The sequence below is a fragment of the Heloderma suspectum genome, chromosome 3, assembly GCF_057233095.1.
Source record: "Heloderma suspectum isolate Gila_16-S chromosome 3, 16-S_ref, whole genome shotgun sequence".
Taxonomy (NCBI): Eukaryota; Metazoa; Chordata; class Lepidosauria; order Squamata; family Helodermatidae; genus Heloderma; species Heloderma suspectum.
This window is the reverse complement of record NC_139460.1, coordinates 188,777,263-188,799,928: the sequence shown is the minus strand read 5'-3', so window position 1 is coordinate 188,799,928 and position 22,666 is coordinate 188,777,263. Positions and strand designations below refer to the sequence as shown.

At 44.0% G+C, this 22,666-nt stretch overlaps 1 protein-coding gene across 9 annotated transcripts in view; it reads right to left on the bottom strand.

Moving 5' to 3' along the window:
- The window catches only part of KAT6B (lysine acetyltransferase 6B), a 182,844-nt gene that overhangs the window by 84,251 nt on the left and 75,927 nt on the right, over positions 1-22,666 (bottom strand). For all 9 annotated transcript variants that reach the window (XM_084845193.1, XM_084845199.1, XM_084845191.1 and 6 more), the window contains 2 exons: positions 5,781-5,896; positions 5,256-5,337 (listed from right to left, as the gene is read on the bottom strand). In XM_084845193.1, coding sequence (XP_084701319.1) covers positions 5,256-5,337; positions 5,781-5,896 — 198 coding nt within the window. The remainder of the gene's footprint in view (positions 1-5,255; positions 5,338-5,780; positions 5,897-22,666) is intronic.

Genomic DNA, 22,666 nt, shown 5'->3' with positions numbered 1-22,666 from the left:
CCATTGATCCTGCACCATGGCCAACTCGGCTGCAAAAGGTCAGGCAAATCGCATTGTCTGTGTAGCAAAAAAAATGGCTCAGTGTGCCCAAATGCTCAAAGTGGTCCCGTCCATCTCCCATTCGTGGGAGGTCAACATAGTTCGACTGAGCTGGTTGGCAAGAATATTGTCAACACTGGCTATGTGAACCGTCAGGAGTCCAATCTGACATGGTATGAACCAGTGAAAGATCTGGAGCATAAAGGCAAGAAGGCGGGGGGGGGGGATCTGGTCCTCCTTGCTTGTAAATGTACGCAAGAACAGTTGTGTTGTCTGAAGTCACCTGCACCAACCAGCTCATGAGGTCCACTTCGCATGCTTGAGGAACTTTGTCCACTGCCCTCAACTCTAGAAGACTGATGTGTTGATTGGCTTTGTTGTTGGCCCAACGTCTGTGCACTGTGAGGCTGGAGCAATGGGCTCCCCATCCCCAAAGAGACCATCTGTAGTTAATACTCTGGAAGGAGAAGGCTGCAGGAATGGCATGCCCCGCAGCAAGTTGCCTGGTATCATCAACTACTGCAGGGCGAGTTTGATGTCTGGAGGAAGCCGGACTCTGGTCACATATGCATCTCGATCAGTATCAAAGTTGCAGATGAACCAGTTCTGAAGAGGTCTCATATGAAGTCAGGCATACCGGATAACCACAGTTGTTGGCACCATCAGACCAAGGAGGTGCTGGGTTTGAAATGGCGTTGTGAGCTTCGATGTTACCAATCTCCCCACGAAAGGAGAGGAAGGACAGATGCCAGGGAGACCATACAGAACTTCCTGGGTGAGATATAAGCGTTCAACTCTTGAAGATTCAAGATTGGATGGAGCTCTCCATCCTTTTTCGGTATCATGAAGTGTCTTGAATAGAAACTGTCATGAAGGCGAGAGCTTGGGACAGTTGCGATGGCTCCCTTCTTGAGAAGCATCTGAACCTCTTTGCAGAGAATGTGATTTTGATCCACACTGGGAGAAGATGATAGAAGAGTGCCGAAGTTGGGTGGTTGAGAAGAGGGACAAAGAAGAATAGGGACTAAGTCAAAGGCACCATTTGTTGTCCCCTTTACATCAGTAAGAACAACATATGGGGGCTGAGGAAGACTTCCTTGGTACCGAAGGATGGTGGTGCTGTTGCCGCAATGAGCCTGATTGCAGGGACATGTACCTGGCAGCCAGAGTTTGAATCAGTGGCAGTGTCTTGGAGTTTGCTGTTCTACGAAGCCCATTTGCCAAGCACTGGTGCATGCCTTTTGGATCAAGTCAAGAGCCTCATCAGGGTTTTTTTTTTGTTAAAAAACACCCTGACCATCGAAGGACAAATCTTCTATATGGACTTGTGCCTCCTGAGAGACACCAGCCAACCTCAACCAGGCGTGGCACTGCAGGGCAATAGTCACTAAAACCAGTAGTCGAACCAGAGGCAGTTCGAGAAACGTTTCCTCTCAATCAGGAGACCTCAATACTAGGGGTGCACGAAAGTCACTTACCTGGTCTCGCAGCTTGCTTCGCTGCGGGGGGGAGGCACTTTGCTGCTCCCCCTGAAGTTCAGGCCGGGGGGGGGAGGCTTCCCTCCTCACCCGGCCGAAATTCAGGCCGGGGGGGGAGGCTTCCCACCTCGCCCGGCCGAAATTCAGGCCGGGGAGGAGGCACCTCGCCTCGCCCAGCCGCGAAATAAAAAGTTTTTTTTTAAAAATGCCCCTGTGATAGGCTACGTGATGATTAACGTAGCCTATCACGGCTAGATCTGCAAAGTCAGCCGTGATAGGCTACGTTAATCGTCACGAAGCCTATCACGGGTGACTTAAAAAAAAAAAAAGAGCGTATGCAAATGGCGGCCCCCATAGGGAGCCGCCATTCGCGTTCCTTATTTGGTCGCTGTAGTCTACGTAAATCTTTACGTAGACTACGGCGAAAATAAGGGCAACGCAAATAGCGTTGCCCTTATTTTCGCCGTAGTCTACGTAATCTTTACGTAGACTACAGCGACCAAATAAGGAACGCGAATGGCGGCTCCCTATGGGGGCCGCCATTAGCCGTATGCGCTTTTTTTTTTTTTTAAGTTACCCGTGATAAGCTACGTGACGATTTACGTAGCCTATCACGGCTGACTTTGCAAATCTAGCCGTGATAGGCTACGTTAATCATCATGTAGCCTATCACGGGGGCGTTGTTTTTTTTTTACTTTTCTTGGAATGGCGTCGGCAGCAGCCGGTCGAAAGACCGGCTGCCGCCCCTGCCCCTGTCGAAGACCTGCCGAACCGCCGCCGGGACCCGCCACCGGGAGGGACATTCGTGAAAGGTAAGTCCCATCCCGGGGGGGGCGGAGAATTTCTCCCCGAAACTACTTCAGGGGGCCGAATACGTCAGCACTCGGCCCCCCGAAGTTTCGGGGAGAAATTCTCCCCCATCCCTACTCAATACTGTAGCCGATGGGCAACAGAGATAACGACTCGCCTCCCAATAAGGGAAATCCTGGTAGTAATGAAACTGAAAATAATGTCTACCATACGAGTCATCATGGTCCTCAACTCAATCCCAGGGCTTCCTATATGCATCTCCAAGACTGAGTGTCTTCCCCTTTCAGAGATAGGTGATCTGGACTGACCTCAGTCCTGCTCAGAAAAATTAGGGCCATGACCTCAGTTGAAGGAAGCAACCGAGAACAATGGGTCTGGAGAACCTGATCGTCATTCCCAGAAGGTATCGTACCATGGCGGTGATATGGATGAAGTGGCAAAGCGGGGCAGATCCTACGGGATATATCCCTGATCTCACCCTCTGACATAGATGTGATTGGAACAGGATCTGCTGTTGGCACTGAAACTGTAGGGATAGGTGAGAATGACATTGGTGGAGCAGGAGGGATGACTGTCAGCTCAGGTGACTTCACTCGGTCCTGAGGCATTGGTAAAGCAAAAGTTATTGGTGTATTGGTGTATCATTGGTATTGGTGATTGCTGTCAATCCTGAGGCACTGGTGGAGGAGCAGGAAGGGCGACCAGTCCCAATAGCTGCGACTGATCCTGAATGAAGTCAGATGACTTTTTGGAAGTCTTTTTGTTTTTCAGCTCCGCAAAAGGGAGACCAGCCTGTTTTGACACTTTGGCCTTTTCTTGAGTTTCTTGGCCAGCAATAAAGACAGTGACTGCCTCGGCATAGGGGGATGTTGCCAACTCGGAGAAGGATGAGTCAGGCGTTGAGGAGAATGTATCTCCGACTCCAATACAGTCTCAGGCATGATGGCAAAGAAGGATTCACAGAAGATTGAGCCATTGTTTCATTTTGGCTGTTCCACTGCCTCAAGTGCCTTCCTCCACAATACTGCCTTCAATCAGTCAGCTGGATTCCATCTAGCCTGTTCGGTAAATGACTGACAATGCAGGCACAATTCCACAAAATGTCCTTCTCCCAAGCAAAAAAGACAGAGTGAATTTCTGTCTGTCAGAGGCAACTTACTACCACAATGGAAACATTTACAAACACCATATGCCCAAAGGGTGATTGCTAGCTCACGAAAATAAAATGTAAAGAAAAATAATGCTAGAAGGTATAGCCAGAAATGCGATAGAAAGAAGAAAAAAATAAAAAACTTCCTTTTTCCCCTTTCAGATGTTTTTTCAGTGAACTAAAATATGGAGAAGTCAAGGCTACCACAATGGCGGTTGAAAGAGAATTGAGCAAATAGGCGGGAACCCACTAGGGACATGCACACTGGGCAGGGGAGGGGTTCCCACCAAAACTCCTCAGCTATAGAAGTTTCCGAAATCGAGGCTCCATGCAGGCACAGAGCCCTCATATGTGTGATGCACAGAGACCATGAAGAAGACCACTCAATGGTCTTTTAGGCCCCTTCCAACCCTACTATTCTATGATTCTATGAAGAAGAGCTGTGCATGCTCGAAATAACTTTGCCAGCAGTTTCTGCCATAGGATGGGGCAGAAAAACCTTAATAACTTTCTGAACTTCACCAAACCAATGAAAGGTACACTTCCTCAACAAGCCTGAATAACATTCATCAGTAGTTTCCCACAGAAATTGAAAGAAATATATTATCTGCCAAGCTGCAGCTTGAAGTAAAAAGGACAAACGTTTCAATTTTCAACACTTTTTAAACTGCTGTACCTGTGGTAATTTCTATCGTATTGCTTTGAAAATGTGCACAATTGTAGACCTCATCAGCTGGATCATGGATGGCAAGTTTCACGTTATTCGCAAGAAGTGTCATTTGTAGAAGCAGTAGATGTTTGAGGCTTATAATGGCAGAACCTTTTTTTTGAGATTCACCTTAACTAAAGGGGCACTGTGTTCCTCTAATACAACCAACAAATAGTAGGTTTGTCACTCTATTCAAAGTGCTGCTTTTGACCTTTAAATCCCTAAATGATCTAGAGCCAGGATTCCTCAAGGACCACCTTCTCGCAAACAAACCTACCCACTCAAGACTATTTTGGGGGCCGTGCTCTATATCCCCCCACCACTGTGAGGTTCGTTGGGCAGTTACAGGAGTCCGGGCCTTTTGGTGGTGCCAAAATTATGGAACTTGTTTCATTCATAGGTATCAGGTAGCCAGTTAAGTGTCTGCTATTTCAAAGGGCATTTGGGGACAGTATGTCCCTAATCTCTGTCTGGCTTTGGTGTATTTTTTATTGTGTTTGCTTTTATAATAAAGATGTGTCATTGTGGGTTTTAATTATATTATAGTTTAGCGTGATGTCTAAATACAGCCAAGGACAAAAATGGCTTATAACAGCACTCCTACTCTTTAAATATGTTACAGAAGCAATAAATAATATATTAAAAATAATGGGTTGGATTCAGATTTAGACATATGCAAATGGCCTGGTGGTAACAGACTTCCCCGCAGCCTCCTCTCCACAGCAGCCCCTCCAGCCCTGGAAAAATGCTACCCAGAAGGTCAGCCCCCTTTGCTAAATGGGGTAAACTATGGTGTGGGAGATGAGGGGGGGAACCCTGAAAATCAGGATGAGGCATTTTCCATGAGCAGAACCATTAACAGAAGACAGATCCTGGATCCAACTATATATACAAAAGACGGGCTATTTCAAGTGTTTGGCATGCTCCACCATGAACACACAACATATTCTAATATGAACAGCTATTGAATCAATTCATGATACTGTACTGAAAAACAAGATACATACAGACTGCAAATACAAATACAAAGCATTAAGCCATACACATTCAAAGGATTTTGAAAGATCACCTTTTGGCATTCGGGAAAGCGGTGGGTCACAGCACTCCATGTGGAATCCTCTATCGCAAGAATCACAGAAAAGCATATTATCCTGAAATAGAAATGGGGTATGGGATGGGAGAAAGACACAAAGTAATCTTACATCACTAATTTGTATTTTCATGATTAAACATTGTAATTAAGATTCTGCTATCTGACTTGGTTCTGATGTCACGATGAATCTGAAAAGTGCTTTTGTTTTACATTGTATTTTTTGTACTATTTTAATGATATAATTGTATTTTATTAATAATTCTTATTGTGGAGAGCCCTGATAAATTCATGTGAAGGATGGTATATAAATACCTTAAATATTTTTTTTTAAAAAAACTTCTAAATGATTAATCAAGGAAAAAAAACCAACTCAAATAATCCCATGCCATTATTTTCACACATTTTTAAAAGAGTCCCTATTGGGTCAAGTCTGTAAATTTGATTCAATTGCCCTATATAAGTAGACTGAACATTGCACTGTAATAAGAGGCTTGCACTTACTGCATTTTTGCCTTGGATTCTACATGCACTGCATGTCTTGCATTCAATACACTGCCATCTTAAGGCCTTCACATTTGTTGTCAACTCGAGACAAAATTTCAAACAGGATGGATGTCCTGCAAAAAGGCAATGTTTATACATGAGGTTTATTTGAGTATTCTAGAACAGCTGAAGCTCTATGACATTTTCTCACTAGAATTACACCAGTGGTGGTTACTACGATGGACAGAATGAGTGGCAGTTGCTTAAAATATTTTGTTATTAAATAGTCCAGCAAATGTGTATTTAATTGTTCATACTACATGCATAGCAAATTGCACAAACATATTTGACCTATTTATTTGAAAAAGTTTTCGGCTAGATCCAGGATCTGCCTTCTGTAAGAGGAAGGGACCTTCTGAAAAAGGAAGGGCTCCACTCATGGAAGGTCCCTCTGCCTGAGTTTTAGGGATCCCCCCTCCCCCACACATCACATTTCTCCTCATTGAACAGGGTCCCTTTGTGCAATATTTTCAGGGGGCTGGAAGGACTGCCATGGGAAGAAGGGGGTGGGGAAGTTCACTGCCATCAGTGCAGCTGATCCAGTATAAATCCAGATCCAACCCTTTAAAAACTACAATTGCCTTTGAAAATACATCCTTTTGTTCATTTTGATCCATTCTCATCACATAACCATAAAGCAGTCTGTTCAGTCAGTACTAAACAGCGTTCTTTAGTTTTCCATTTTCCAGACTATACAGTTACATTTTTCTGTCTTACATGCACTAAGAGGACTGGGACGCTACAGAAATACAAGGAGAGATTAACACTGTTCAGGTTTGTGCCACATTCAAACCAACACAAAATTTGCCAATGTAGGGACTAACATACCTGCGATGTATGTGTGTGGGGTGGGGGCAGGGGGGCAAGACAGAGTTAGACACACTATTCAATGGGTGTGGAAACCTGGGCATGGCAGTATTCATGTCTAGGAGCAGAGACAGACAAGGACTTTTTCAATCCTTCATCTTCTACTCCTATGGGACATCTATGAAATGGAAAAGGAAAATGAACCCTAGAACATATAAAATTAGTTCTTAGAACTATCCTGTGCATCTAAAATGCCAATGTTCTCCTTTATCCGCAGAAGTGATAGAAGCACAGTGTGCTAGGAATAAGGTCAAAGATTATTATAAGACCACTACAGCTTCTTGAACTCCTTATTCTGCTAGTAGTCCCTCTTCCTCCCTTGACATGGAAAGCTATGGTCTGGTCTACATGAACTACAATGTGATTTCTGAGTAACCAAGATCAAGTCCAATTTATCTAGGGAAGGCTGATAAAAAGTGCTCCTGGCTACTATCACCAACTGGGTATCCATAGAAAAATAGTGGTCAGGAGTATCCCCAAACCACATACTTGGTCCCTGTGGAGGAGTGCAACTCCACCTAGAAACAGGCTGTACATGCAGATCAATAATACTTCTATCTTGTCTGGATTAAGTTTGTTTGTTCACCCCATCCATTCCTGGCCTGATGTCAGACACCAATTTGGGATTTTCATCGTTTCCCTGGGTTCAAATGTTGGGAAATGAGAGGTAGAGCACCATACTGGTGATACTTCAGCCCTAACCTCCAGATGACCTTGCCTAACAGTTTCATGTAGATGTTTAAAAGCATGGGAGACAGGACAGAGCTTTGTGGCACCTCACAGGCCAAAGGTGTCAGAGTGGAAGAACAATTTACAGCACTGCCTTCTGAAACCGATCCACCATGTACAAGTGGAGCCAGGGGGAAAAGTGCCTTACAGTCCCAACCCAGCAAGACCACCCATGGCAGATTGTATTGAACACCACTGAGCGATTCAGGAGAATCAACAGGGTTGTACCCCTCCTCTCCAGCTCATCCCCTGGATTATCTACCAGGGCATAGATAATCTGTCTGGGCATCCAAGGCAGTTTCAGTCCACAAACCAGGTCAGATTCCAGATGGGAATGAATCCAAATAATAGGTTTCATTCAGGAATACCTTAAGCTGGGATGCCACCACACAATCAAACCCTTTGCTCAAGAAAGGCAGCTTAATACTTGCAATAGTTCTTCAAATCATCTAGGTCAAGAGTATATTCCTTCAAGAAGAGGGTTCACTACAGCCTCCTTTATGGCTGCAGAAGAAACCACACCTTCCTTCTCTGAGAGGTACTGACCACCTCCAAGACGCAAGTAAACAAACCTAGACCAACTCAAATCAGCCAGGATAGGTATGGTTGGTCTCACTTCTCCAAATTTTCTGTCCACACCTGGGGCTGAACAAACTGAAAGATATCCATAACCATTTGACCAGACTGAACTTATAGTTCAACCAAGTTGAACTAGACCAAGCTAAGCCAACTGTGCTCTTAAAGACCACTTTGAATCTGTCTGTCCTTGAAGGAGTTAATGACAATGACTTTTATGATTAAACATTTGAGAAAATGTTGTACTTCAACTCTGCTGTTTTTGTGGATTTGTGAATGTAGATATGGTATTGTCATATAATCGAGTTCTCTTTCTTATTCATCTACCTGATTTTTATTTCACATAGTATATGTTGCATTTGTCAACTTGTTTTGTCACCTTTTTCTCAGATTTGAGTATAATGTATTTCTGGCTTCTTTTATACACAATAAATGTGTTTTTTTCAGTTTAAAAAAAACAAAAACTACTCAGTACCAGCAGGAATCATGGCTAATAATTGTACTAGGGTCACAGACTATTAAAAAAAAAACAACCACACCAGCATCTAGTTGAATCCCTCCAGATGGTACCAACCACTCCATTTAAAGACCCATGTATTTGGAAGGAACTGTGTTGACAAGTGTGTGTGTGTGGGGGGGGGGGTATTGCTGTACACTGGGAATGTTATCTCAATAGAGTTATGATCAACCATTGCTCAGTGTCAGATAATAGGCTAATTCGGGAAAAGTTTGGTGTATAATATGCCAAAGACAGACACCACTTCAGTGTCTCTGAACAATTTTATTCATTAGTGAAATCTAAAAAAAAAGATTTTTCCATGCAAGATTTTGCACTGTGTTCTGCACCTTTTCAGTTATGCTCCTCAAAATTAAATGCAACTGTGCTGAACTTTACACTAACATATGTTTTTTTGATATATTTTTTTAAAGAAAAACAAAACACAACAACAACATAAACACATAATACACATACACTAAAATATCTCTTAAGATTGTAAGCTATCTACCTTTGGCTCCCCTTACACAACAAATGTTCATTATTATTCTCTAGTTCTTATCTTAGTTGTATATCATACATTGAGTTCACAGACATTACCTCATTTCTCTCCTAATTTTAACAACAACAACAGAGAATTAACCATAGATATCATTTTTCTCTATTTCTTGTACAAATTCTATAAAAGGGTTCCAATCTAACATAAATTTAGTTGTTGATCCTTGTTTAATTATAATAGTAAGTTTTGCCATCTCTGCCAGCTCTACCATTTTCATGATCCATTCGCTCACAGTTGGTATTGTTTCATTCTTCCACTTTTGTGCATACAAGAACCTTGCAGCCGTTGTCATGTAGAGAAAGAGGGTTCCCCCCTTCTCTTTTACGTGTTTATCTGTTAGTCCCAATAAAAAAAAGTTTCTGGCTTTGATTCTGTAGTAGTCTTTAATATTCTTTGAACTAAAGACTGTATTCATTTCCAAAATGTTTTAGCTTTTTTACAAGTCCACCATAAATGATAAAACGTTCCCTCTTGATCTTCACATTTCCAACATTTTCCAGAAACACCTTCATACATTTCAGACCATTTAAACGGTGACATATACCATCTATATACATCATCTTATAAAAATTCTCTTTAAGACTTGTACATAAAGTAAATTTTAAATCTTTTCCCCACATACTTTCCCACTCTTCCATTGATATATTATGACCAACATTTTGTGCCCATTTTATCATACAGTCTTTTACTTGTTCATCCTCTGTCTCGTACCTTAACAGTAATTTATACAGTTTAACAATAACATGTTCATCATTTGTACAGAGTGCTGTTTCAAACTCAGATTCTGTTTGTTCAAATCCAACATTTTTCTCATCTATTTTAAACCTTTCTTTAATTTGCAAATATGAAAACCACTGACATACATGACCTTCTTCCAATAAGTTTTCCCTTGATTTTAACATATATTCCCCTTGTGACAGTTCCAGTAAATCATTATATCTTATCCATTTATGCATGCTATCAAATTCTCTTCTATGCATTGCTTCTTGTGAGGATATCCAATGTGGTATTTTTTCACAGAGCCTTAATTTATATTTATTCCAAATTCTTAATACAGCCCTTCTTATATAATGATTATTAAAATCTACATTCACTTTTGTTTTATCATACCACAAATAACCATGCCTCTCAATTCATGTCCTTCTGATCTCATTTTTTGATCAAGTAACCTCCCTTGTAGACCGTGGGAATGCTGTAGACATCATATACCTCGACTTCAGCAAAGCTTTCGACAAAGTGCCCCATGATATCCTGATGAGCAAACTAGCTCAAAGTGGGCTAGATGAAACAACGATCCGGTGGATCCACAGTTGGCTACAGAATCAGACTCAAAGAGTGCTTATCAATGGGACCTTCTCAAACTGGGGAGAGGTAACGAGTGGGGTACCGCAGGGCTCAGTCCTGGGCCCAGTGCTCTTCAACATTTTGATTAATGACTTGGAGGAGGAGGTGCAGGGAATGCTGATCCAATTTGGAGATGACACCAAATTGGGAGGGATAGCTAATACTTTGGAAGACAGAAACAAAATTCAAAGTGATCTGGATAGACTGGAGCACTGGGCAGAAAACAACAGAATGACATTTAATAGGGACAAATGCCAAGTTCTGCACCTAGGAAAAAGAAACCAAATGCACAGTTACAAGATGGGGGATACGTGGCTCAAGTGAGAAGGATCTTGGAATTGTTGTCGATCACAAGCTGAATATGAGCCAACAATGTGATGTGGCTGCAAAAAAGGCAAATGCTATTTTGGGCTGCATTCATAGAAGCATCGCTTCCAAATCCCGGGAAGTACTAGTTCCCCTCTACTCAGCACTGGTTAGGCCTCATCTGGAGTACTGGGTCCAGTTCTGGGCACCACACTTTAAGAAGGATGCAGACAAACTGAAGAGGGTTCAGAGGAGGGCAACAAAGATGATGAGAGGACTGGAAACAAAGCCCTATGAAGAGAGACTGAAAGAACTGGGCATGTTTAGCCTTGAGAAGAGAAGACTGAGGGGAGATATGATAGCACTCTTCAAGTACTTGAAAGGTTGTCACAGAGAAGAAGGCCAGGATCTCTTCTTGAACATCCCAGAGTGCAGGACACGGAATAATGGGCTCAAGTTACAGGAAGCCAGATTCCGGCTGAACATCAGGAAAAACTTCCTGACTGTAAGAGCAATACGACAATGGAACCAATTACCTGGGGAGGTGGTGGGCTCTCCCACACTGGAGGCCTTCAAGACGAGGCTGGACAGCCATTTGTCAGGGATGCTCTGACTTGGATTCCTGCATTGAGCAGGGGGTTGGACTCGATGGCCTTGTAGGCCCCTTCCAACCCTACTATTCTATGATTCTATTATTCTAGTTCTAAAAGTCTTCTATTTTTCAACGTCACCCATTCCTTCATCCACATCAAGCAGCAGGCAGAAAAACAGGTTTTAAAATCTGGTAATCCCAAGCCACCTCTTTCCTTTTTATCTTGTAAAATTTTTATTCTAACTCTTGGTTTTTTGCTTGCCATATAAACTTCGTTATCTCTCTCTGCCACCACTTAAAAGGTAAATCTGATGTAATAATGGGTATCATTTGAAACAAAAATAACATTCTAGGTAATACATTCATTTTGATCGTTGCAATTCTTCCCAAAAGTGATAGTTGTAATTTTCCCCATTTTAATAGGTTTTGTTTAATTTCATTCCACACTTTAACATAGTTATTTTGAAAAAGCATACAATTCATATTTGTCAAAAAGACTCCCAAATATTTTACTTTCTTTTCAATTTGAAGGCCAGTCTTATCCATCAACTTTTTTTTCTTGAATATTCTTTGCTAACTTTGGTTTTCTGTTTAGTAACTTTGAACCCTGCCACTGCTCCAAATTCTTCTCATTAAAATTTCAATTCCCTTTAAAGCTTCTTCTGACATAAACACCAAGTCATCTGCAAAGGCCCTCAGCTTATATTTCTCCATTTTAATCTTTATTCCTGCAATTCGCTCATCTTGTCTTATATCTCTGTTCAGTAGTTCTAAAACCAGTATAAACAATAGCGGTGACAATGGGCAACCTTGTCTTGTTCCTCTTTGTATCTCGCAAGGTTTAGTCAAATCCCCATTTATAATTATTTGAGCCTTTTGATCGGTATATACCAATTTCACCCATTTTATAAAGTTTTCGTCAAAGTCCAGTTCTTCTAAAGTTTTAATTAAAAATTTCCAGTTGAGATTATCAAATGCTTTCTCTGCATCTAAAAAGATCAGAGCTGCTTGTTTTTCTGGGTGTTTTTCCAAATATTCCACCACATTCAAGACCATTCTTACAGTATCTTTCGTCTGTCTCCTTGGTAAGAAACCACTTTGGTCCTTATATACAAACTCCTGCAAGTTTTTCTTGAGCCTTTCTGCCAAAATTGTTGCAAATATCTTATAGTCATTGTTTAATAATGAGATTGGTCTGTAATGTTTTGTCGAGGTTAAATCCTGTCCTTCTTTAGGTATTAATGTTATATATGCTGTTTTCCATGTTTCCGGTATCTCCCCCTTTTCTAAAATACTGTTCATCATATTTTTCAACGGTTGTAAAATTTCTTCTTCACACTTCTTATAATATAATCCTGATATTCCATCTGGTCCTGGAGTTTTTCCCAATTTAATTTTTTTTATTGCTTCCACCATTTAATTTACTGTTATTGGGCCATTCATCATGTTTTTGTTCCTTAGTAATTTTTGTTAAATTTTGTTTATGAATATATTTATCCATTAATTCTGAGGAGATATCCTGTCCTTTATACAAATTTGAATAATATTGATTAAAGGCTTTCTGAATTGCCACATTATCGGTTAATTCTAATCCACTTTCCCTTATTTTCACAATTGTTTTCTTTTCTTTTTTCCTTTCTAAGTTTATAGGACAACCATCTTCCTGGTTTATTAGCAAATACAAAATTTCTTTTTTAAAAAATATATTTTTATTTATTTTATTTTTATAAATGAAATAAACAATACCAAAATTACCAACAACCTAATCAATACTTCAATTTCCTAACAGTACAATATTCTGATGAGGACACCACAATAACAAAGAGAGAAGAAAAAAGAGGGGGAAAAAGGGGGGAAAGGGAAAAGGGAGGAAGAAAGGAAGTGAAGAAAAAAGAAAAATTCCCTCCCCTTCCTTCCCCCTCTCCCTCTCCCTCCCCCTTAAAGAACTGAGTTTAAACTCCAACACCCCCCAGCCTCCTATGCCATTCTATTTTAAAAACTATATCTATAACCTTAACAATCCTACAGTTTAATAAACAATCTTACATTTCTATATCATATCATCAATCTTATATCAAAGAAACAGGTCTACAATTCATTCCCAAAAGCCTATATTAATATTAATAATAATAATAATATAGTATTATATAATAATAAAACTTAATATAACCCTTCAACCATCAGTAATATATTTTATACTAGATATATTATCTATTTTAAAATAAAAAATATAAAGAAAAGCAAGAAAAAATAAAAGATGAAAGAGAGTAAACCAATATAAATATAATCATTTATCTTCTGAATTAGCCTAAACACAAACAATTATCAAAGCTTGTTTAAAACTTCCAGTTCATGGGGTTCTAACAGAATTCTCATGCATTTTTACGTTAAGCCATGCCTCCGCCATTTCATGATTAGGAACTTCTTCATCTGACCTTCAGACACAATACAAAGTGTAGCAGGATATTTTAAGTAATATTGTACGTTCATTTGTTTTGCCATATTCTTTGCTTTGATAAATTCACCACCTCTTTGATGTAGTCTGGAAATAACATAACTTTATCTTGTTTCCAGGAAAGGCTTCCAGCCTCCCTTGCCAAACGCAGGATATAATTCTTTGTGGAGACATTTGCAAATTGAGCTATGATCGTGTAATCAGTCCCTTTAGCATTTGGCACACAAAATGCCTGCTCAATATCAAGTAAATAAGGAGATGGGATAGGGAGTACCTCATGCAAAAGTTTATCCGCAAAAATAGGCAATTTTACATCATTAGGGAGATTTTTAGTCTCAATAATACGTACATTGGATCTCCTCGTGAAGGCCTCCAGCTGAGAGATTCTATCACAGATATTTTTAAAACAAATTTGTGTCATAGTTTCATTTCCTGCCACTCGGTCTTCAAGCTCATTAATTTTCATCTCCATTTTTTGCCTTGATGCATTAATTAAATCTACAGCTCCTTGCAGGGCGGTGATGGAATTTTGGATTAAATCCAACCTTTTGACTTGTTCCGTAAATTGTGACGATAAAGTCTTTATCAGCATAAATAATTCCCCTATATCTTCTGTTTTCAACACTTTTGACACAGAGGATGCGGGGGGAGTAGATGCCAGCTTTCTTCTCCTCAGCGCAGACATGTTTTTCTTCAACAGATCTTGCAGGTCCTCAGATGTTCTCAAATATTGTAACGTTTCTTAAATCATCCCTCAGAGGTTGTTGATATTTCTTAAGGCATATATTATTATGGAACACGTCAGCCTTGTTTTCTCCTATAAAATAGGAGTCTCAGTACAGCTTTTTGCATTGGTAAAGCTCTGGGAAGATAATCCTGGAAGCCAGCCCCCCCCCCCATCTCGTGGGGGTTACTTTTCTCCAAGATGTTGTCCAGAGCTGCCTTGTCCCCCCTTTCAATTCCAGGGGGGAGATGAAAAGGTTTTTCAATCTTTTAAAAAGCTGTCTTGAGAAAGCTCCCACAGAGATCTGTGGGAAGCTGCCAGAGTGACATCGGTCCCAGCCGCAAGTCCAGCAATGTGAGATTCTTCTGCAAATTCAAAATTTCTTTTTTTTTACAAAGTTTAATTTTTTTTGCAAATCTTGAACTGTTAACATCGACAATTGTTGTTGGAGTAATTTAATCTGTCAGAGGACACTTGCCTTTCCCGGTTTTTTCTTTAGGAATTTTTCTTTCTCCTTTATCTGTTTTAGAATATTTTGTACCTTCTCGTCTTTTTTTTCCAGTTACGTGTTTTGTTGTATAAAATAACCTCTCATATAGGCCTTACTTGCATCCCATACTGTTCGGATATTTGTTCCTTTGTCCAGATTCAATTCAAAAAATTATCTCAATTCCTTTTTAGTGTCATCCACAATACTTTTATTTTGAAATATCATTTCATTCAATCTCCATCTAAAAGTAGTGCTTCTTTTCACATATGACATAGATATAGGGTTATGGTCCGAAAATGATCTTGGTAGAACTTGTATTTTGCCAATATTTGTAGCAAGCTCTTCAGTTGTCAAAATCATATCAATCCTTGAAAAAGATTTGTCTTTCTGAAAAAATATGTATATTCTTTTGTTTCCATTTTTATCTCTCCATACATCTACTAAGGCCAAATTGTCCATCAATTCAAAAAAACTTTTAGGTAATTTCCCTTGATTTTTTCTCCGATATTCTATCAATTTGAGGTGCAATCACCCCATTCCAATCTCCCATTAAACACCAACTGTCAAAAGTTCGATCCATGAGTTTGGATAAGAGAACCTCATAAAATTCCGGTTTGTGGTCATTAGGTGCATAAACCCCTCAAATCAACGTTGATGCACCATTCAGTGTAATTTTAACTCCCACAAAACGACCTTATTCATCTGACAATACCAATTCCGGTCCCAAATGTGGCTTAACATATAAAACTACTCCATTTTTCTTTTTCCAGCTTGCAGTTATAAACTCTTCACCTAACTTTTTATTAATTAAATATTTGGTATCTTCTTTCTTAATATGAGTTTCTTGTAAGCATATTATATCTTGTTTCAATTTTTGTAAATAGTAAAATATTTTCTTTCTCTTTTGAGGAGCATTCACCCCATTAATGGTCCAAGTTAAAAATTTATAATCCATTAAAAAAAAAAAGATTAAGGTACATTCTTAATTTCCACCTGTTGCACCCTGTGTGTTGTCCTCTTCTGGTACATCAGGTTGTAGGTCTGTCCAATCTTTTCTATAAGTTCAAAGGAACTCTCGCTTTTTGAACTGAGTTCAACTTAAACCTCTGTTCTCTGTAAGAGAAGACCACACCTTCTGGGAATTCCCATCTAAATACGCTAACATATATGTTACATTTGATAGCACTGTGCTCACTGTTCCTAATCAGTTTGACAGCACTTACATCTTACACCATGTCTTGGGTCCAACTTACAGTGAACTCCAGTTCTGAACATTATTACAATGCTTTCACCTTCGGATGACTCACTGATTTTTCCCCCATCTCAAGATCACTCGCAGTGGTTTGGCAAGAAGACAGCATGTCCCAAGTACAACATTACTATTTAGACTTTGTATTACTATCTACAGTAATTCTGTGAAACAGTTTGTTATATTAACTAGTTTATTGGATTCTATGTCTTCTTTAAGAGTTTGTTCTCTTATGTTACCTAGTTTATTAGACTCTATGTTCTCTTGAGAGTCCAACAAGTAACAGCACTCCAAATATGCCCTTTCCTGTCCTTTCTTTATCATTTGTTTCCAGGGATAATTGTATCCCATGGATTCTCTCCATTCCATTACGTTTCTTGAATGCATTCTGTGCCATCAGAGCTATACAATTGATTCCAAGGCCTCCTAATGGACAATGTTTATAGACACTGGACAGCAACCCCAAACTTCACAATGCCTGAGGGAGAACTCAAGAGGCCTCTGGAGATAGAAGGAATCTTCCTACAAACCTGAGATGTGTGGTGGTAGTTGGTAACTTTCTACTGAGAGGGACAATCCACCACCCTGACATATTGTCATGGGAGGTTTGTTATCTCCCTATGCATGTATCCAGGATGTGATGCAGAGCTTTGCCAAGACTTATCAAACCCACTGAACATTATCCCTTCCTATCCCATTATCCCCAGGTGAAGCAGGGACTGTGAGGGTGACAGGAAGCTTTTGTTCTCGTTGATAATGAATCCCAAGGGCCGTAGCGTTGAAAGAGTGTCTCTGGTGTCCTGTATGCACTGTTCCCATGATGGGGAGCAGATCAGGATATCGTCCAAATAGGGGTGTAGATGGATTCCCTTTGATCTCAGTTGGGCCACTGGGGCCAGGAGGGCCTTTATGAACACTCTCAAGCCATGGCTAGGCCAAAGGGAAGAGCCTTGATTTGGAATTGCTTTGTTCATCGCTGAAGCGTAGGAACTTGTGGGGAGATGGGGATGTGTAGGTAAGCCTTTGACAGGTCCATCAATGTTAAGAAGTCCCCTTTTCGGAGGCTCTCCTTTATGGACTTGACCATCTCCATTCGGAACTTCTGTTTCCTCAGGCAGTGGTTGAGCCTCTTTAAGATCAGAATGAGTCTGGTCCCCCTGTTCGTCTTCAGGACTGTGAAGAAGAAAGAGACCTGTCCCCTCTTTCTCTGCAGCACCTTCTCAATGGCTTGGATCTGACATAGGTGTTGTATCGCTGCAAGAGTCCTCAAATGCCCAGCTGGGTCCTTTCAATAGGAAGAGCTGAGGAAGTGCTCCCTGGATGGCCTCCGGAGCTCTATGGAGTAGCCATCTTCCGCTGTTTCCAGAACCTGGCTGTCCAAGCAGAGCCAACTCGAGGCAACTGAGAAGTCCTGCAGTTGCCCTCCCACTGGAGGAGACAGTGAGTCATGCTGTACTGGGATTCTTGCCCTGCCGGGGAGTCCTCTGTGGGCACCTGGCTTGGCCCTAGTGTTGGGTTGTCGCTTGGGTTTGCCCTCTCTGGGTACGTAGGTGGAGGGGAAGGATGGCCTGAAGGGACAAAAGGGCTTTATCTGGAAGTGCTTTGATTCTCTTTGCTGGGTTCGTTTTGTCTCTACCAGGAGTTTGTCCAAGGCCTCCCTGAACAAGAGCTTACCTAAGAAGGGAACACTTGCCAGATTGGATTTAGTTTTGGTGTTCACTCCCCAGTTGCGTAGCCAGGTGTTCCTTTTGCCATGACGTTAGCTGCTGTTGCTTTTGCTCCCGGCTGGAAGGAGTCTAGTGAGGCATCAGCCAGGAACGACACTGCCATTGCTATATCCTATATGGTTTTGTGAGACTCCTTCCCTAGGTCTCTGCTGTAGAGTAGTCAATTTGCCATCATGAAGATGCCCCTAGTGACAATCGCTGACGTGGTTGCTGCTTGCATGGATGTGGCTGAGGCCTCGAAGGCTCTGCCGAGTGCTGCCTCAGCCCTTCGGTTGTGCTGGTCCGAGGGGAGTTTGTCTTGTTCTGAGGTTAGAAGAACCTTAGAATTGAGAACTGTGACAGGTTTGTCTACTCTCGGGGTGACCAGGTCCTGCATGGTGTCCTCTTGCAGGCGGTAGAACCTCTCACATGGCAGTGGAGTGTCTTAGATCTGGTTGGCTTAGATCGCTCCTTGCGCAGTATCGCTTCCCAGGCTTAGTAGGAGTGGCACATTTGGGGGGGGGGGTGGCGATGGAAAGGCTGTGCCTGGCCCGGGCGGGAGGGTTCACAGTCTCTTCCTGGTCTGTAAGCTCCAGGATGTTGAGGCATTTGGTGATCATTTCGGAAAAGGCCTCCAAAGGGAAAAGAGAGCCTGGGAGGGGGGAGCTTTTCCTTGGGCTTGACTCCCTGTGAGGGGTCTCCCTCCTCAGATTCTGATCAGCTTGCTCTGGGGGAAGGGGACCTGGAGCTTTGGGAGTCAGAGCAGTAGGCAGGGGATGAGGCAGGGGATATGTCCCTCCACCTCCTCTCTCCATGCCCTGTCGCCTTCATTTTTGGTTAGAGGGTGATGAAGATCTGGTGCGCTTCCTCCCAGAGGGTGCTCCTGCTTGAGGTGGACTGGGATCTGCCTGAGGCATCCCTCCCCCTCTGCCTGCTTCTCCTGGAGTGAGGTGGGGGTGTGGGGTGTGTGGCTGCGTCCCCGTTCAGAGCATGACATGCTGCGCTGGTCATCCATGGAGTCGTAGCTGGACAAACAAGAGCCTGAGTGGGTATGTCACCTGAGATGGGCTCTTTCCCTGGATGTGCTCCTGTGGGAGTATTATTTGTGCCCAGTCCCCTTTTGGTGGGAGCCTCTACATCTGATCTGGCAGATGGCTGCCTCTAGGAGTTGCAGCATGGACTTCCCCCCCTCCTGGAGCTGGGGTGGGGGTTAGCACTCTGGGTGGGGCCTAAAGCTGTGCACTGAGCCCTCTGCTTCTTCTTACAGGGGCCCCCGTGATGGAGAATGGAGGGGACTGGAGTCCTCCTTTCTCGCCCTTTCTTGGACTCCTGATGGGGGTGGGGGTTGCCTCTTCAGGACTGGCCTTGAGCTGATTGTGTCCAGGAGGAAGGGCGAGCAGGGAAGGGGGCCATTCAGGGTCCCTGCTGCCGCCTGGACTCACCCTCATCAAGCTGCACCTGCTTTCCTTCGGGGGGGGGCAATGGAAGCTGCCACCAGCCATCACAGGCTCTGCTGTTCCGGCAGGCCTCACTCCGATGTACCCATGTGGTTGTTGGCGGGGGGGGCAGTGGCACTGCGGCCGTGGGCTCTTTCCACTCTCGCGGGGGAGAAGCCAGTGCGTTGGGGCTTCCCTGGTGCCTGTGCAGTGGCGAGCAAAAAGCCCTTGGTGTCAGGGTGGACACTGAGCCCATAGAATCCCAGAGTAGTTCTGATTCTGAGGAAGAGGAGACGATCCTGGGAGAGGAGCGCGCTCATCCTTCCCAGGGCCAACAGCTAAGAGAGATTCCTCCCACCGGCATTCCTAGCATAGATAGCAGTCCTGGGAGTGGCTGAGCGCGGGAAGCAGACTTGGTGGACGCGTGACGCCGACGCAGGGAGCAACGCCAAATGGAGGGCGCGGAAAGGAGGCGTAGTGCCAGGTTAGCGTGCAAACAACGGTTGCGCCCAGAGGATCCAAGGGAAAAGGGGAGGGACTCTCCCTAGCCCTTAAGTTCAGGGTCTGCCAGTGATTCCCTTTCAAACGGGGACCAACTGTTCCAACTTAGGGCATAGGTACTCTGCTGCTCATATCTAGTTGCTAACAGTAGAGTTGTTAAGTTGTAAAAGAGGAATAAAGCTTTGAAAAGAATCCCTTTGTCTGTGTCTGGACTTGGCTACTGGATTAGACTGAGAGAGGCCTCCAAGGAGCCCTTGACAGCTTGGTCCCCGTTAGTCTTTTTTGTCTCTCTCTCTCCCTCCCTCTTTCTCCTATTGCCGTATGGAGGGTGCCGGGGACCCGGTGGTGCAAGCTCTAGCACGAGAGAACCAGATGCTCCTTGATCAGAAGGCTCAACTGACGGCTGCCGTGCAGAATCTATAGGCTGCGGTTCAACCCTCTCCACCTCTGATTCCCCCCCGCCGCAAATGCCTGGTGGCTTTGCCAGAGAAGTTTTCTGGTGAGAAAGGACTTTTTCAGATTTTCAGGGCCCAATCGGAGCTGTACATGTGTCTTCAGCCTGAGGATTTCCAGACGGAACAGGTTCGTGTGGGTTTCATCATTAACCTACTTTCAGGCATGACAGCTAGATGGGCTTTGGGTCTCCTGCTCGCTAATGACCCCCTGCTCGGGGACTATCAAGGTTTCATGACAGCGATGGCCCATTTTTTCAGTGACCCCCTGCGCACGCAGACGGCTTCTCGGGAGAATCGCCGCCTCAGGCAGGGCGAGGACTCAGTTTTCCAGCTATGCTACAACTTTTCACTTGCTGATGCAGGATTTACAGTGGAATGATGCCACGCTAGTGGCTCAGTTTTTGAACGGTTTGAACGATGAGATCTTAGATGAGTTGGCGCGCACGCCCAGCCCGCCTACTTTGGAGGACCTCATCCAGACCTGCCTTCAGATAGATAGTTGGCTGGAGGGGCGCCGGGGGCCACGATTTCCGTCCTCCCATTCCCCCATGTTTCCTGCCCCCTCCCCCACTCTGGCGCTGGGGGTGGAGACCCCGATGCAGCTGGGAGCTACCTGAGCCTCACTGCCGCCAGAGGAGCTTGAGCGCCGGTGAGCTGAGCGCCGATGTTTTCGATGTGGAAAGCTGGGGCATTTCGCCAAGACCTGCTGAGTTAAATCCACAGCTCTGCTGCCTCCCCCTCCTCTCCTTCCCCCTCCTCCTCCTCCTTGTCCCCAGGCCTGACCTCCAGTGTGGGGGTCATTTCCCCACTGGGTGGGTGCCTTCCCCAACACCCCACCCTCCCATCTGCTGTTGCATGTTCACCTCCGCTCCTCCCAGTGGGGTGGGGTGGAGGTAGGGATGTACAAAAATCACTTACCTTTCGGGGATTATGCTAATGGTGTGGGGGGGGAGGCGTTCCGTCCCTCCCCACAGAATCCTCGCTGGGGGGGAGGCTCTCCGTTCCCCCCCCCCGAATCCTGGCCGGCCGGCTGTGCTCTGCGATTCTGCGGAGCCGCCAGCCGGCTCCGCCAGCAGCCGGACATCCGGACGCTGGCTAGCAGGGACGAAAATGGCGGCGGCCGTAGCTGCCGCCGTTTGCGTCCCTGCAGTCAGCCGTGATAGGATACGTAAATGTTTACGTAGCCTATCATGGCTGATTTAAACAAAAAACAAAAATGTGCATATGCAAATGGCGGGGGCCATGGCCGCCGCCATTTGCGTTCCTTATTTTGGCACGTCTTAGTCTATGTAAACATTTACGTAGACTAAGACGGCGAAAATAAGGGGAACGCAAATAGTGTAGCATCTACGCTATTTGCGTTCCCCTTATTTTCGCCGTCTTAGTCTACGTAAATGTTTACGTAGACTAAGACGTGCCAAAACAAGGAACGCAAATGGCGGCGGCCATGGCCGCCGCCATTTGTGTACGCGCATTTTTTTTGTTTTTTGTTTTAAGTCAGCCGTGATAGGCTACATAAAGATTTACGTAGCCTATCACAGTGTTTTTTTAAAATCTAGCTGTGATAGGCTACGTAAATCTTTACATAGCCTATCACTTTTTTTTTTTAACCTGGAAATGGCGGCGGCGGCAGCTGGTCGGAAGACCGGCCACCGCCGCCGCCGAACCGCCGCCAGAGCCGCTGCCGCCAGGAAGATCCGCCCAAGGTAAGTCCCGTCCCGGGGGCAGTGGGCCATTCCGCCACTGATTTCGGGGGGCCAAATGCACTGGCATTCAGCCTCACTGAGATCTGTGGCGGAAGTTTCGTACATCCCTAGGTGGAGGCCGTAGCTTTAGTGCACTCGGGGGCTATGACCAGTTTCATGGATGAGACCTTCGCCCTCTTCCACAAGATTCCTACCCTGCCCCTTCCTGCCCCCTTGGCAATGGAGACCATCGATGGGTGTCCTCTCTCTTCGGGCGCGGTGACCCGTATTACGCGGTGCTCTTTCAGCCAGATCTGGAGGGCGGCGGGCTGCAACCCTGCACCTACCACTCCAGGAAGCTGAACATGTCTGAGAGAAATTATACCATTTGGGAGAAGGAACTGTTGGCCATCAAGTCCACTTTGGAGACCTGGCGTCATCTGCTGGAGGGGGCACAGCATCCAGTCGAAGTTAGAACCGACCATCGCAACCTCGAACATCTTCAGACAGCCCGTGCCTTAAACCAGAGGCAGATTAGGTGGTCGCTTTTTTTTTCTCGGTTCCACCTTAAGATTTGCCATATGAAGGCCTCTGACAACCTACAAGTGGATGCTCTTTCTCATAAGCCTGACCTCCAGCCAGGGAGTGAGGAAAATCCCCCCCCCCCTGATTCT